Raw genomic sequence first — 13,954 nt, forward strand, 5'->3', positions numbered from 1 at the left:
CCATTTTTGAAACTCTAACAGTAAAGTAAGGGATTGTTATAGCTGTCAACAGTCAATTCCTAAAGATTTATTTTTACCAATGTCCTGCTCAATGCATCGTTTGTCATCACAGCTTGATATATGTTGGCTGATCTCGTCCCTGGGCACTTGATGACGAGCATTAAATGGGCAAGTGACCAGCTGTTTCACAATCCCAGGATGGTTCTATAAAGATAAGTACAGGTAACAAAACCACAGAAGCTTTACTGACAGGTCACCAGGACATTGTTTTAACAACATGAGTGTATTAATTTAAATCTTGACATATAACTGTAACACAAATGCTCTTAGTTTCCTCCCTTCTCTGTTCTGAAACATCCATTTGTCATCAATAAGATTTGCCATCATCTTCTTCACATTTTTTTTAAAATTTCCTAGTCTGGTTTACAGTCAATCTACTAACCATATCCAATCTTGCTTTATTTTGCAACATTTGCCACATTCATTCATTCATTCAATTTTTATGCCGTTCTTCTCCTTAGACTCAGGGCGGCTTACAACATGTTAGCAATAGCACCTTTTAACAGAGCCAGCCTATTGCCCCCACAATCCGGGTCCTCACATTGGCTGGGTGCCATTATTTAATTGGGCTCTGTAAAACAAGTGCACAAATATGTTATCTTAAATAACTCTAAAAGAAAGGCAGGACACAGGGAAATATATCTCAAAAATCACCTCCTGATGGATTCTCAATACTGTCACCATTGCTAGCACAAGTGTGAATCCCTACATAGCGGCCACATTCAGAAAATATTTGTGGTCATCCAAAATCATAATTTCAAACCAGGATTTCCTCTTCATATTTGGCATACTAATTCCATTGTTCTCCTTATATTTCTCTATTATTTTATTTATTTTATTTTATTTATTCATTTGTCCAATACACAAATACATAGGAAGAAAGATAGACATGTGATAATATAAAAGAGGGTGAAAGTGAGCTTAGAGGAGAGGACTAATTCCATTGTTCTCCTTATATTTCTCTATTATTTTATTTATTTTATTTTATTTATTCATTTGTCCAATACATAAATACATAGGAAGAAAGATAGACATGTGATAATATAAAAGAGGGTGAAAGTGAGCTTAGAGGAGAGGACTAATTCCATTGTTCTCCTTATATTTCTCTATTATTTTATTTATTTTATTTTATTTATTCATTTGTCCAATACATAAATACATAGGAAGAAAGATAGACATGTGATAATATAAAAGAGGGTGAAAATGAGCTTAGAGGAGAGGATATATGAAAGGAAGAGAATATAGGCAGGGGGACTCATGTGTTCTTGATCTTTTTGGGACTTTCCCCCATGGCTTAGTCCATTATTTTCCAAAGTCTTTTTATTAAACTCCAAAACTACCACTACCACAGCACATCTACCAACTGCTTTTTGCACATGATTAAATCTTAACCAATGCATGGATATCTATGGAGATTCTCAGATATCCAGTTCATGGTTTTCCCCAAAGTGCTTTTTCTTCAAGAACCAGCTAGATTTTTAAATTTTTCTTTGCAAACTTTCGCTTCTCATCCAAGAAGTTTCTTCAGCCCTGACTAGATGTTTACATTTATAAAGTGGCACAACATAGGAGAACAAACCCCTCAGGACTAGATTCAGCAGTCCATCTGCATTTAAAAGACAAAGGCCACTCTTCTGAAGACAGCAAAGCTCATATTTTGGACAGAGAGGACCATTGGTTTGAAATGGGTCAAAGAGGCCATCTATGTCAAAACTGAACTTCCCTTTCTCAACAGAGGGGAGGGGTATGACATCATCTACCTGCACAGTCCTTTGAGCAGTTCCAAGAAGGCTCCACACCCATTTGCACTACTTAGGTAACCCTGATGACACAGATAAATCCCCAGGTGGCCCAAATGATTCTCGGAGAACAATGCAAATGACCAGCTGTCTGCAAGGAATATAAATCCTTCCATTTGCCACCATCCAGTCAGAGATGCTTGCATGAGAAGCTAAATAAGAAAGTCCAGCTGATCCTTGAAACAAACACCTTGTCCAGCTGATCCTTGAAACAAACAAATGCATGAATATAACCTAGTAATTCATAAAATTGAAGGTGTGGCTTTGTAATTTATGAAGAGAAATGAGCTTGACTACATTTCATTTCAGGTTGTTATTTGCCCTTCCTTCTGAGCAGACATACATACCCTAGGTATTTCAGCATTGATACATATTGAAGATAACTGAAACACTGATTTCTTTAAGCTTGCATAGGAAAAACTGTAGCTATGGGATAGAAACATATTGATGGGGTCTTCCTTGAAGTAAGGCAACTTGAGTTTCTATCATTTCATTTTGAGGGCCTTATTATAAAAGAGAATTAGATAGCTGATTTATTTTGCAGGGAGGTGAAAGACAAGCCAGTGTGCCTCATTAGCAGTGAACGAGTTGCCCTGATGAAGTAAACACTGAAAGGCATTATAATGCCAAATCTAGATGAAGAAACTGAAGGCCAGGTTGCACCAGGGAAAGAAACAGAAAAAGAAGCTGAATCCAGTTTGAAATGTTTTAGCAATTTCAAAATATTCAGAAGCTAATACATTTTATATTAGTTTAGGAAAGTAAATTTACGGGAAGGTAAGAGTCTGCAGTTAAGGGACCAGAATGTAAAGTATGGTTAAAAATGCATCTTCCTTGGAAACAGGAATAAAGATTAAACGTGTTAGGTTAACTGAGGACACTATGACAATTCAAGGACTGGCTGAGGATAAACTATTCAGATTCTGTCTTCTATTGTTGAGACTGGCAATGAGACAATAGCCAACACATTCTGCTCCACTGATTGCTGCTTGTTTGGAACTTAATCTCTGGAGATTATCATGAATTGTGTGAGTTAAAAGTCTTCCAAACAAAACTCTGGTTTGCAATGGCAAGTCTTTGTCATGTAAAAAAATTGGTGGTCTCAATGCTGCTGATGGGTCATTTGTCTTGTTGGTACTAAGAAAGGACTGAAGCCCATTTTATGAGGAAAAACCCCTCAGCCTTTTTGCAAATGAATTACAGTACAGTGGAACCCCGACATAAGAGCTGCTCTACTTAAGAGCAACTCGAGATAAGAGCTGGGAGGGGAGAGATATTTTTGTTCTACTTACAAGCCCAAATTCGAGATACAAGTGCCAAGGAGCTGTCTCCTGAAGCCAAACGCTAACTTCCGCGTTCGGCTTCAGGAGACAGCTGCGAAGCGGCGCGCGTGTTTTAAAAGGTTGCAGCCGGCCTGGGGGGCTCGGGGGGGTGCTTGCAGCTTTCTTTCTTGCTCTTTTTCTTTCTCTCTTTTACCTTCCCTTCCTCTATTTCTTCTTTTCTTTCTCCTTCCCACCTTCTTCCCTCCCTCCCTCCTTTCACTCATTCCTCTCTTACTCTCCCCTTTCATAAGTTTCCTTGCTTCCTTCCTCTGTTCCTGTCCCTTCCCCCTTTCTTTCTTTCTTTCTTTCTTTCTTTCTTGCTCTTTTTCTTTCTCTTTTACCTTCCCTTCCTCTATTTCTTCTTTTCTTTCTCCTTCCCACCTTCTTCCCTCCCTCCCTCCCTTCACTCATTCCTCTCTTACTCTCCCCTTTCATAAGTTTCCTTGCTTCCTTCCTCTGTTCCTGTCCCTTCCCTCTTTCCTTCCTTCCTTCCCACCCTCCGTCCATTCATTCACCCATTCCTCTCTTGATCGCTTAAAGCCGGTCCCTGGTGCAAAAAGGGTTGGGGACCTCTGTCCTACAGGATTGGGTGGCAGAGAAGTTGAACATATGTAAATTTAAAAGTTTAAGAAAGTATACAAGTTAAGTGAAAGAAACTTCATTATTCATTTATATGTACATGTACATTTCTTCATTAAAAACATGTCTTTCTGCATAATTTAGACTAACTTTGTGAGTTTTTTGAGGGCTGGAACCAATTAAAATTATTTACATTAATTCCTATGGGGAAAAGTCGTTCGAGATAAGAGCTGCTCGACTTAAGAGCCCAGGTCCGGAACGAATTAAACTCGTATCACGAGGTACCACTGTACTGTATTTTTCAGAGTGTAAGATGCACCTCCCCACCCCTAAAAGAGGTGGAAATGTTGGTGTGTCTTATACATCAAATGCAGCCATTTTAGGCCTCCTGAAGCCCTGCCCCGTGTCCTATTTTTGTGAAAAATGGGCCAGTTTTTCACAAAAATGGGGTCTGCAGAGGGCTTGGCAGGCCTTTAGAGTATGCCTAAAGGGAGGGGGAAGGCAAAAACAGACTGGGGCTTTTTTTGTTTCAAAAACAGGGGGGGGGGGGTTTGCCTTTCCCCAGCCTCCAGAAGCACTCTACAGGCCTCCCAAAACCTTTGTCGGCCCCATTTTTTGCAAAAATGAAAAATGAACCCGTGTTTCCAAAAAAACAAGGCATGTAGAAGATGTCTGGTGGCCAGGGAGGACAAAAACTTTTTCTTATTTATTTATTTTAATTTAATTTAATTTAATTTATTCAATGTTTATGCCACCCTTCTCCTTAGACTCAGGGTGGCTTACAACATGTTAGCAATTTCACTTTTTTAACAGAGCTAGGCTATTGCCCCCACAACCTGGGTCCTCATTTTACCCACCTCGGAAGGATGGAAGGATGAGTCAACCTTGAGCCGGTGATGAGATTTGAACCGCTGACCTTTAGATCTACCGTCAGCTTCAGTGGCCTGCAGTACAGCACTCTACCTGCTGCGCGCCACCCTGGCTCTTACTTACCTCTTCAAAATATTTGTGCGTCTTATACACCAGTGAATCTTAGTCCCCAAAATATGGTAATAGTGTGATATTGCACAAATCATGGGGAAAATATCATATTCTTGGAAAAGTAAAAACATATCGCCAGGAGTATAAATTATGTATAAATATATCAGAAGTCAGAGACTCAAGGAACTTCAGTTTAAAAAAGTATTTTTAAAAAATCCCTCAAAGAAGAACTAATATTTGGCTCATTATTGTGGAGTATGCTGCCTAAGCTGACGTGACATGTTGAAATGTTTAGATTCACTGAGAAAGATAGGTTTTGAGGTTTTTTGAGCTGGAATGAAGCTGGAAATTCACTATTTTTAAAGTTTATGTAAAAGCTGCTTCTCCAACTTCTTACAGGTGAATAAAATCATTGGTTCTAGAGATTTTATATTACAGTGATCCCTCGAGTTTCGCGATCTCGATCTTCGCGAAACGCTATGTCGCGATTTTTAAAAAAATATTAATTAAAAAAAAAAACCACTTCCACGTTTGGCTTCAGGACTCAGCTGGGAAGCGGCGCGGCTGTTTTAAAAGGTCGCAGCCGGCCTGGGGGGCTTCCCAGCACCCCCCCGAACCCCCAACCTGGGTCTTCCCGGCCGCCCACGCAAAGGGGAAACCCCGGCTCCTCACTGATGCCCGCCGCTCGCCCGCCCGCCAGCAAGAGGGGGAAGACCCAGGGAAGGTTCCTTCGGCCGCCCAGCAGCTGATCTGCTCGGTAGCGCAGCAGCAGCGAGGAGCCGAATTGGGTTTCCCCTTTGCGTGGGCGGCGGGGAACGCAAACTCCACCATCTACACATGCGCGGCCATAGAAAAAAAGGGCGCACATGCGCAGATGGTGTTTTTACTTCCGCAACCCTACATCCCAAAAAATCGATTATCGCGGGGGCTCTTGGAACGGAACCCTCGCGATAATAGAGGGATCACTGTATATCAACCTAACAATAAATGAGTAGCTTATGTCATATTTAGGAGAGGGAATAATATGTTATTTTATATTATTGCATCTATGTATTTATCAAGCTAACTGGGCACTATGGATTGAATTAGTGTAACTGCCTCCACATCATCATTTTCTTTACAACCTGGGCAAGCTCTGTCTAAATCTGTCAGATCCAAGAGGCTAAACCAGGGGTGCCAAACTCACAGCCTGGATGCATCATGTGCTGGCCCCACCCCTGCCCACTGTAGCAAAGGGAAACCCCACGGGTTTGACACCCCTGGGCTAAACTATCACCCCTTTCACAGCAACAGACAATGTCCCCTTTCCTAACAAGCCATTGACTACTTCCACAATTACAGAATACCAGAGTAGGCTCATATTCAATTGATTGTCCACTAGAATTCCAATATCCTTCTCCCAATTACTGCTATTAGCCAGGTTTCAAATAATCTCTACGTGTACTTTTGGTTTTTCTTACCTAAGTGTAAGACTTTACTTTTCTCTACCTTTAATTTTATTTTGTTAGATAGGGCCCAGTTTTCAGGTCTGTTACGATCCATCTGGTTCTTGAGCCTACCATTTAGGGCAGTGATGGCAAGCCTATGGCACAGGTGGCACGCGGAGCCACATTATTATTATTATTATATTATTATTATTATTATTATTATTATTATTATTATTAGATTTGTATGCCGCCCCTCTCCGCAAACTGCTGGCATGCAAGCGGTTGCCCTAGCTCAGCTCCAACATGCATGTATGTGCGGCCATCTGATTTTTGGCTCACACAGAGGCTCTGGGAGGGCGTTTTTGGCTTCCAGAAAGCCACCAGGGGGATGGGGGAGGGCGTTTTTATCTTCTCCCGGCTCCAGGGAAGCCTTTGGAGCTTGGGGAGGGCAAAACACGAGCCTACTAGGCCCAGCAGAACTTGGAAAACAGGCCATTATCCGACCTCCAGGGGGGGGGGGAAGCTGTTTTCACCCTCCCCGGGCATAGAATTATGGGTGTGGACACTCACACATGCACGATTGTGCGCCCGCATGCTCTTTCGGCACCCAAGGCAAAGAAGGTTTACCATCACTGATTTAGGGTGTTGGCTATTCTTGATTTGACTTACTCAGTACACTACTTTCCTATTGTTGGCATATTACTTATTCTGGTCCGGTGCCCTTCATGGCACCGGACCAGAATATCTGCGAGACAGCCTTCTGCTGCACGAATCCCAGCGGCCGGTTAGGTCCCACAGAGTTGGCCTTCTCCAGGTCCCGTTAACCAAACAATATCGGCTGGCGGGACCCAGGGGAAGAGCCTTCTCTGTGGTGACCCCGACCCTCTGGAACCAGCTCCCCCCAGAGATTAGGACTGCCCCCACCCCCCTTGCCTTTCGTAAACCTTGTTAAAACCCACCTCTGCCATCAGGCATGGAGAAACTGAGACATCTCCCCTTGCCTATGTAGTTTTATGTATGGTATGTCTGTGTGTATGCTTATTATATAATGGTTTTTTTTAGGTTTTTAATGTAAATTGTTATTTTAGACTTCAATATTAGATTTGTTATGGTATATTGTTTTTATCACTACTGTGAGCCGCCCCGAGTCTGTAGAGAGGGGCGGCATACAAATCAAATCCAATCAAATCATCAATAAATAAATAAATAAATAAAAAATAAATACATACTTCTGTCTTAATTGCTAAAATAGCTTAGTAATTCTCTAAAAACTCCTGGCAATGTAATGAATAAGTCAGATCTTTTTCATTATCTGGAAAATGATTCAAGTTAAAATCATATTTGCAAGACTAAAGATGCCATTTTAAATTTGGTACCGCTCAAGATCCAATGAAGATAGCCAGTTCTTTATCATTTGCAAATGATGAAAAAAAAGAACACTGGGATCACATTTTTAAACGGAGGGAATGGGATGAAGGAGATTAAGACTAAAACATACACTGAAGAAACTGGAAAGAGCAGTAACACTGGCTTGTCCAAAAAACAAGTAAATATAGGGAAAATAAGCAGTTAAGCAAATATTCTGTGCACTCTGCCTTGACAACTGCGCTTAACAAAAGATTTCCAGAGCTTACCTTACGACACTTGACAAGGTGGTAGGGGAACCTACAAGCCCTGATTTGGTGACTTTTGTCATAGGGGCACTGAATTAGTTTTTCAGGATCCAAAGCATCTATTAGAAAAGAACAGGGAAGGTCTAATGAGTATCCCACAAGTACTTTTCTAAATGCACTGCAAAAACACACCAAAGCATTGGAATTAATCAGATAGGTAAGAAAAGCTATCAGTTCTTAGTATTCCATAAACACAAAATTACTTCAAGTTTGCTGGCTAATTAAATTCACTCGGAAGGTTTAGGCGATTAGGGTACTAAACAAAGAAATGTAGCCAGTAGTGCAAGACAATGCGGCAGATGTTAATGAGCACATTTATGAAATGAAGAGAAAGCTGCTGAAAATCTGTATCCCTGAAGCTACTCAATTAGACAGTCCAATTAAAAGAGTTATTCAAGAAAATTGAAGAGGTGCTGCTCATGGTCCCCACTGGCCTTATAAGATAAGTGGCATTCGTCTGAGCCAGGAGGGGGTTGTTGCTGTACAGTGGAACCCCGACATAAGAGCTGCTCTACTTAAGAGCAACTCGAGATAAGAGCTGGGAGGGGAGAGATATTTTTGTTCTACTTACAAGCCCAAATTCGAGATACAAGCGCCAAGGAGCTGTCTCCTGAAGCCAAACGCTAACTTCCGCGTTTGGCTTCAGGAGACAGCTGCGAAGCGGCGCGCGTGTTTTAAAAGGTTGCAGCCGGCCTGGGGGGCTCGGGGGGGTGCTTGCAGCTTTCTTTCTTGCTCTTTTTCTTTCTCTCTTTTACCTTCCCTTCCTCTATTTCTTCTTTTCTTTCTCCTTCCCACCTTCTTCCCTCCCTCCCTCCCTTCACTCATTCCTCTCTTACTCTCCCCTTTCATAAGTTTCCTTGCTTCCTTCCTCTGTTCCTGTCCCTTCCCCCTTTCTTTCTTTCTTGCTCTTTTTCTTTCTCTCTTTTACCTTCCCTTCCTCTATTTCTTCTTTTCTTTCTCCTTCCCACCTTCTTCCCTCCCTCCCTCCCTTCACTCATTCCTCTCTTACTCTCCCCTTTCATAAGTTTCCTTGCTTCCTTCCTCTGTTCCTGTCCCTTCCCTCTTTCCTTCCTTCCTTCCCACCCTCCGTCCATTCATTCACCCATTCCTCTCTTGATCGCTTAAAGCCGGTCCCTGGTGCAAAAAGGGTTGGGGACCTCTGTCCTACAGGATTGGGTGGCAGAGAAGTTGAACATATGTAAATTTAAAAGTTTAAGAAAGTTTACAAGTTAAGTGAAAGAAACTTCATTATTCATTTATATGTACATGTACATTTCTTCATTAAAAACATGTCTTTCTGCATAATTTAGACTAACTTTGTGAGTTTTTTGAGGGCTGGAACCAATTAAAATTATTTACATTAATTCCTATGGGGAAAAGTCGTTCGAGATAAGAGCTGCTCGACTTAAGAGCCCAGGTCCGGAACGAATTAAACTCGTATCTCGAGGTAACACTGTATTGGGCTACACCTTTTCGCTTTCAATTCAGAGACCATAACAATAAACAGTTGCCGGGGAGGGGGGGGGATGTGGGGACAATATTATTAAAATCTCAAGTGATCTGTTAAAACCCCCGAATCTTTAGTAGCAGATTGTTCTCATCCGTTCTTCTTCCCTTCAATATGGGATGCTATGTGAAAAATTTCTTCCATCAGTGTAAGATTACATTTAACAAAACAGCATATGTGAGATGTTTTGGGATTGTACATCTAAAGTACAATTCAGTATACTAATGCTCCATTTAGAAACAATGCAACAGTTCAGAAGCCTTGATAGGTTTTTAAGATGGGGTGTCAAACTGGCGGCCTGCAGGCCAGAGGCACCATACAGGCCACGCCCACCCCAGCTCCGCGAAGGGGAAAAATGTTGTGATATGTCGTGTGATGGTGAGTTTAACACCCATGTTTTAAGAAATTTGATCAACAGCTGAAAGCACTAAATACTTTCAAACAAAGAAATTCAATTCCTATCATATGCCTACTAATAGTAAACTAACTAAATCAGCCAAGTCATTCTTCTTGCAACTGACTTGCCCCATCCACTGGAAATGCACATTTTTCAATATCTTGGCAAAATTGAAAACATTTTCAAAGTCCTTCTACTTGCCATAAAGGAGGCGGTCACTTGTTTTCTCCCATCAGCAAGGAAAAAAGGTCTAAAAACCTGCAGTGCCTTGATTAGGGTTGGGACTAATCATTTTCTTCCAAATTCCCAGATGGATATAAAGGGGAAGAGACTACTTACAAAAAACCCCGTCGTAAGCCCTCATGGTTTTCAAATGCTGGTTGAGAAGGATGACCCTTTATCAACTCTTTTATTCCATATATATGACATGGTTGCCTTAGGGCAGTGTTTCCCAACCTTGGCAACTTGGACATATTTGGACTTCAACTCCCAGAATCCCCCAGCCAGCGAGTGCTGGCTGGGGAATTCTGGGAGTTGAAGTCCAAATATCTTCAAGTTGCCAAGGTTGGGAAACACTGCCTTAGGGAGATAGCATCATCCCAGTTATTTGGGAGCAAACTGAATTGATAACCACCCTCTCACTTATTGACCGGGTTAGTGAGTTCACAGAGCACGATCTATTGTCTTCATGTAATGAAACGTGTTGTAGAAAGAAGGCCTGAATATGACATTCTCCTGACTCTGGGGCTGGATTGTCTATGGGAGGACAAACCACTTCTATAGCTCGCAGCATGTTTAAGCAAATCAAATTCAACTGAGCTCTAGCACTTCCCCCAATGTGAAGTTTAGAAATGGAATTCACAAAAGTACCATTTCCCTGGACTTTCCAGTGCTTAGGATACCTTAGAAATGGAAAGCAGTGTTTAAGCTTTATTTTTTAAAAAAAATATTTGTATTGTTTTCGAAATAAAAGTCATAACAAGTCACACAAACATAAAATAGACAAAACATAACACATAACATAGAAAGGAGCTACAACTGCTCCACTCAGTATTGAAGCAGTGCTTAAGCTTTAAATTGGGCAGGATGATAGACTCATTAGAGACAGACCTCGACTTAGAAACTACAACTGAGCCCAGAATTTCCATTGCTAAGACAGTTGTTAAATGAGTTGGGGGAAAGATCAAAAGCAATGTGAGAAAATATTATTTCACTGAAAGAGTAGTAGATCCTTGGAACAAACTTCCAGCAGACGTGGTTGGTAAATCCACAGTAACTGAATTTAAACATGCCTGGGATAAACATATATCCATTGTAAGATAAAATACAGGAAATAGTATAAGGGCAGACTAGATGGACCATGAGGTCTTTTTCTGCCGTCAGTCTTCTGTGTTTCTATGTTTCTATGAGTTGCGCCCCCTTTTACAACTTTTGCCAGAGTTAAGCAAATCACTGACGTTGTTAAGTGAATCATGCTATGGTTAACCAAATCCGGTTTCCCCCACTGACTTTGCTTGTCACAAGCCAATGGCCCTGGGACAGTGCAACAGTCAAATACAGTATATGCCAGTTGCCAAGTGCCTGAATTTTGATCAGGTGACCATCAGGCTGCTATAACAATCGGAAGTGTGAAAACTGGTCCTAAATTTCCTTTCTTGGTGCCACTTCGTAATGTCACTCAATAAATGGTCATAAGTCGAGGACCAACTGAGCTGCAATTGCAGGGGTGCTTGATGGGACTCAGTAGCTCAGTGACCTACAGATATCATTCCAGACTACTTAACCAGGTCAAACAGAGCTGGGAGAATATTATACTTCTGAAAAGCTGTCAACACTACAGAGATGCAATACAATGAAGATGAACAGTAATACACTGTGTAGATTTATACACTCTAGCCCTATCTCAACCAATGATAAAGAAACAAGGAATTGTGCGTTTTCTGCGGCACAAGGAAGAACTGCACAAGATCAAGGATAAAACATTCACCCCCTTGTTCTTTTCTAAAAGGAAAGACAAAACTGCTCAATGCAAACGTTTTGACTATAAGACCAACCACAATGTGTGTGCCTTTACGTCACCCAATTATATTTGTTTATTTCATTTTTTTAAAATGTCGCCCTTCTCCTTAGATTCAGGGCTGTTTATAATGTGATAGCAACAGCACATTTTTAAACAGAGCCAGCATATTGCCCCCACAATCCGGGTCCTCATTTTACCCACCTCGGAAGGATGGAAGGCTGAGTCAACCTTGAGCCGGTGATGAGATTTGAACCGCTGACCTGCAGATCTAAAGTCAGCTTTAGTAGCCTGCAGTACTGCACTCTACTTTGATTCCTCCCTCCTCTGAAATATGCAACATGTCTTCTTTTTCCCTTAATCTCCCAAGTTGCCCGGAAGTTATTATTAAGACCCCAGGTGGCAACTAAGATTAAAGAATAAAGACACAAAGTATTTATTTATGTACATATTGTCTACATTAAGTTTCTATTTTTATTAAATATATCTTACCATAGTAATCTTCTGTATTCATTGTTTGGAAACTGATAGAAGCCTGCCAAAAACTATGGCAACTCTGCTGTTGGGACCCACAGTCTTCTAAACAGTAGAAACCAGGATGTAATGAAAATATTTCAATTAATCCTTTTTATGGTTTATACAGTCGTTACTCATATAATAAATAATAATAATAATAATTTATTAGATTTGTATGCCGCCCCTTTCCGCAGACTCGGGGCAGCTCACAACAATAATAAACAGTATACAATAAACAAATCTAATATTTAAAAGAAAAAATATCTAAAAACCCATTATATAAAAACATACAAACAAGCATACCATACATAAAACTATATATGCCTGGGGGAAATATCTCAATTCCCCCATGCCTGGCGGTATAGATGGGTCTTAAGCAATTTACAAAAGACAAGGAAGGTGGAGGCAGTTCTGATCTCTGGGGGGAGTTGATTCCAGAGGGCCGGGGCCGCCATAGAGAAGACTCTTCCCCTGGGGCCCACCAGACGACATTGTTTAGTCGACGGGACCTGGAGAAGGCCAACTCTGTGAGACCTTATCAGCCACTGGGATTCGTGCGATAGAAGACGGTCTCGGAGGTATTCTGGTCCGATGCCATGTAGGGATTTATAGGTCATTACCAACCCTTTGAATTGTGACCGGAAACTGATCGGCAGCCAGTGCAGGCCACGGAGTGTTGAAGAAACGTGGGCGAATCTAGGTAAGCCCACAATAGCTCTCGCGGCCGCATTCTGCACGATCTAAAGTTTCCAAACACTTTTCAGAGGTAGCCCCATGTAGAGAGCATTGCAGTCAGAAAAGCTGGATGGGAGGCAATAACACAGAATTTATAAAAAACTTCAAATAATCCAGCAAATACTATTATACATATCTCTTACACTTTCTAAATGGGCACCAACCTGAAATTTTGAAAACTGTGAAAAAGTTTCTGCTATGTAAATTCTAAGGACAAATTTCCTTAGAATTGAAACATACTACCTAGTTTTGTAAAATAATTTATTATCATTTCCTTTATGTAGGCTGTATTATCTTTGAAAACTACAGACTGCTATTTGTGTAAAAAACTGGCAAACTAGTACCTATGGGCCATAACTCAGCATTTCTGCTTCATTAAATATCTTTACTTCTTACATATAAAAATACAGTAATACCTCATCTTATGAACCTAATTGGTTCCGGAAGGAGGTTCGTAAGGCGAAAAGTTCATAACACGAAACAATGTTTCCCATTGGAAACAATGTAAAAGCTATTAATGCGTGCAAGGGGGGGGGGAATCCCAAAATGGTGCTTTGTTGGGCGCTGCCGCCAGGCTGTCACCTTTTAAAACAGCCGGGGGGCTTCTCGGCGTTCTCCCGAACCCGAAAGTTCGGGTTTGGGTTCCGGAGGCTGCTGAGAAGTGCCCGGCTATTTCAGAAGGTTATAGCCGGGCGGCGGTGCTTGGCAGAGCGCCGTTTTTGCGATTGGTGGCGGCGTTTTCGGCCGATCTGGAGGCTGGAAAGGAGGTGTGGAATCCCAATAGGGAATTCCATGGGCGGAGCTTTGACGTCACGAAGACGTCCTTCCTGGTCAATTTCATCACCAGTAGGCCTAACCTCTCTGGGACCTTTAGATGTGCTTCTCTTGGGAAACGGTCATGGCCTGAACAAATTACAGGGACAAGACTTGAGCCAGAAATC

The 13,954-nt window shown here is 41.5% G+C and overlaps 1 protein-coding gene across 2 annotated transcripts in view; it reads right to left on the bottom strand.

The window, feature by feature from the left end:
* LOC139161618 (gametocyte-specific factor 1-like) overlaps positions 1–13,954 on the bottom strand; it is a 35,459-nt gene that overhangs the window by 15,403 nt on the left and 6,102 nt on the right. For both annotated transcript variants that reach the window (XM_070740997.1, XM_070740998.1), the window contains exons 2-4: positions 12,255–12,341; positions 7,803–7,900; positions 78–204 (exon numbers count right to left, since the gene is read on the bottom strand). In XM_070740997.1, the coding sequence (XP_070597098.1) occupies positions 78–204; positions 7,803–7,900; positions 12,255–12,276 (247 nt within the window). In that variant the 5' untranslated portion in view covers positions 12,277–12,341. The remainder of the gene's footprint in view (positions 1–77; positions 205–7,802; positions 7,901–12,254; positions 12,342–13,954) is intronic.

The sequence above is a fragment of the Erythrolamprus reginae genome, chromosome 2 (genome assembly GCF_031021105.1).
Source record: "Erythrolamprus reginae isolate rEryReg1 chromosome 2, rEryReg1.hap1, whole genome shotgun sequence".
Lineage (NCBI taxonomy): Eukaryota > Metazoa > Chordata > Lepidosauria > Squamata > Dipsadidae > Erythrolamprus > Erythrolamprus reginae.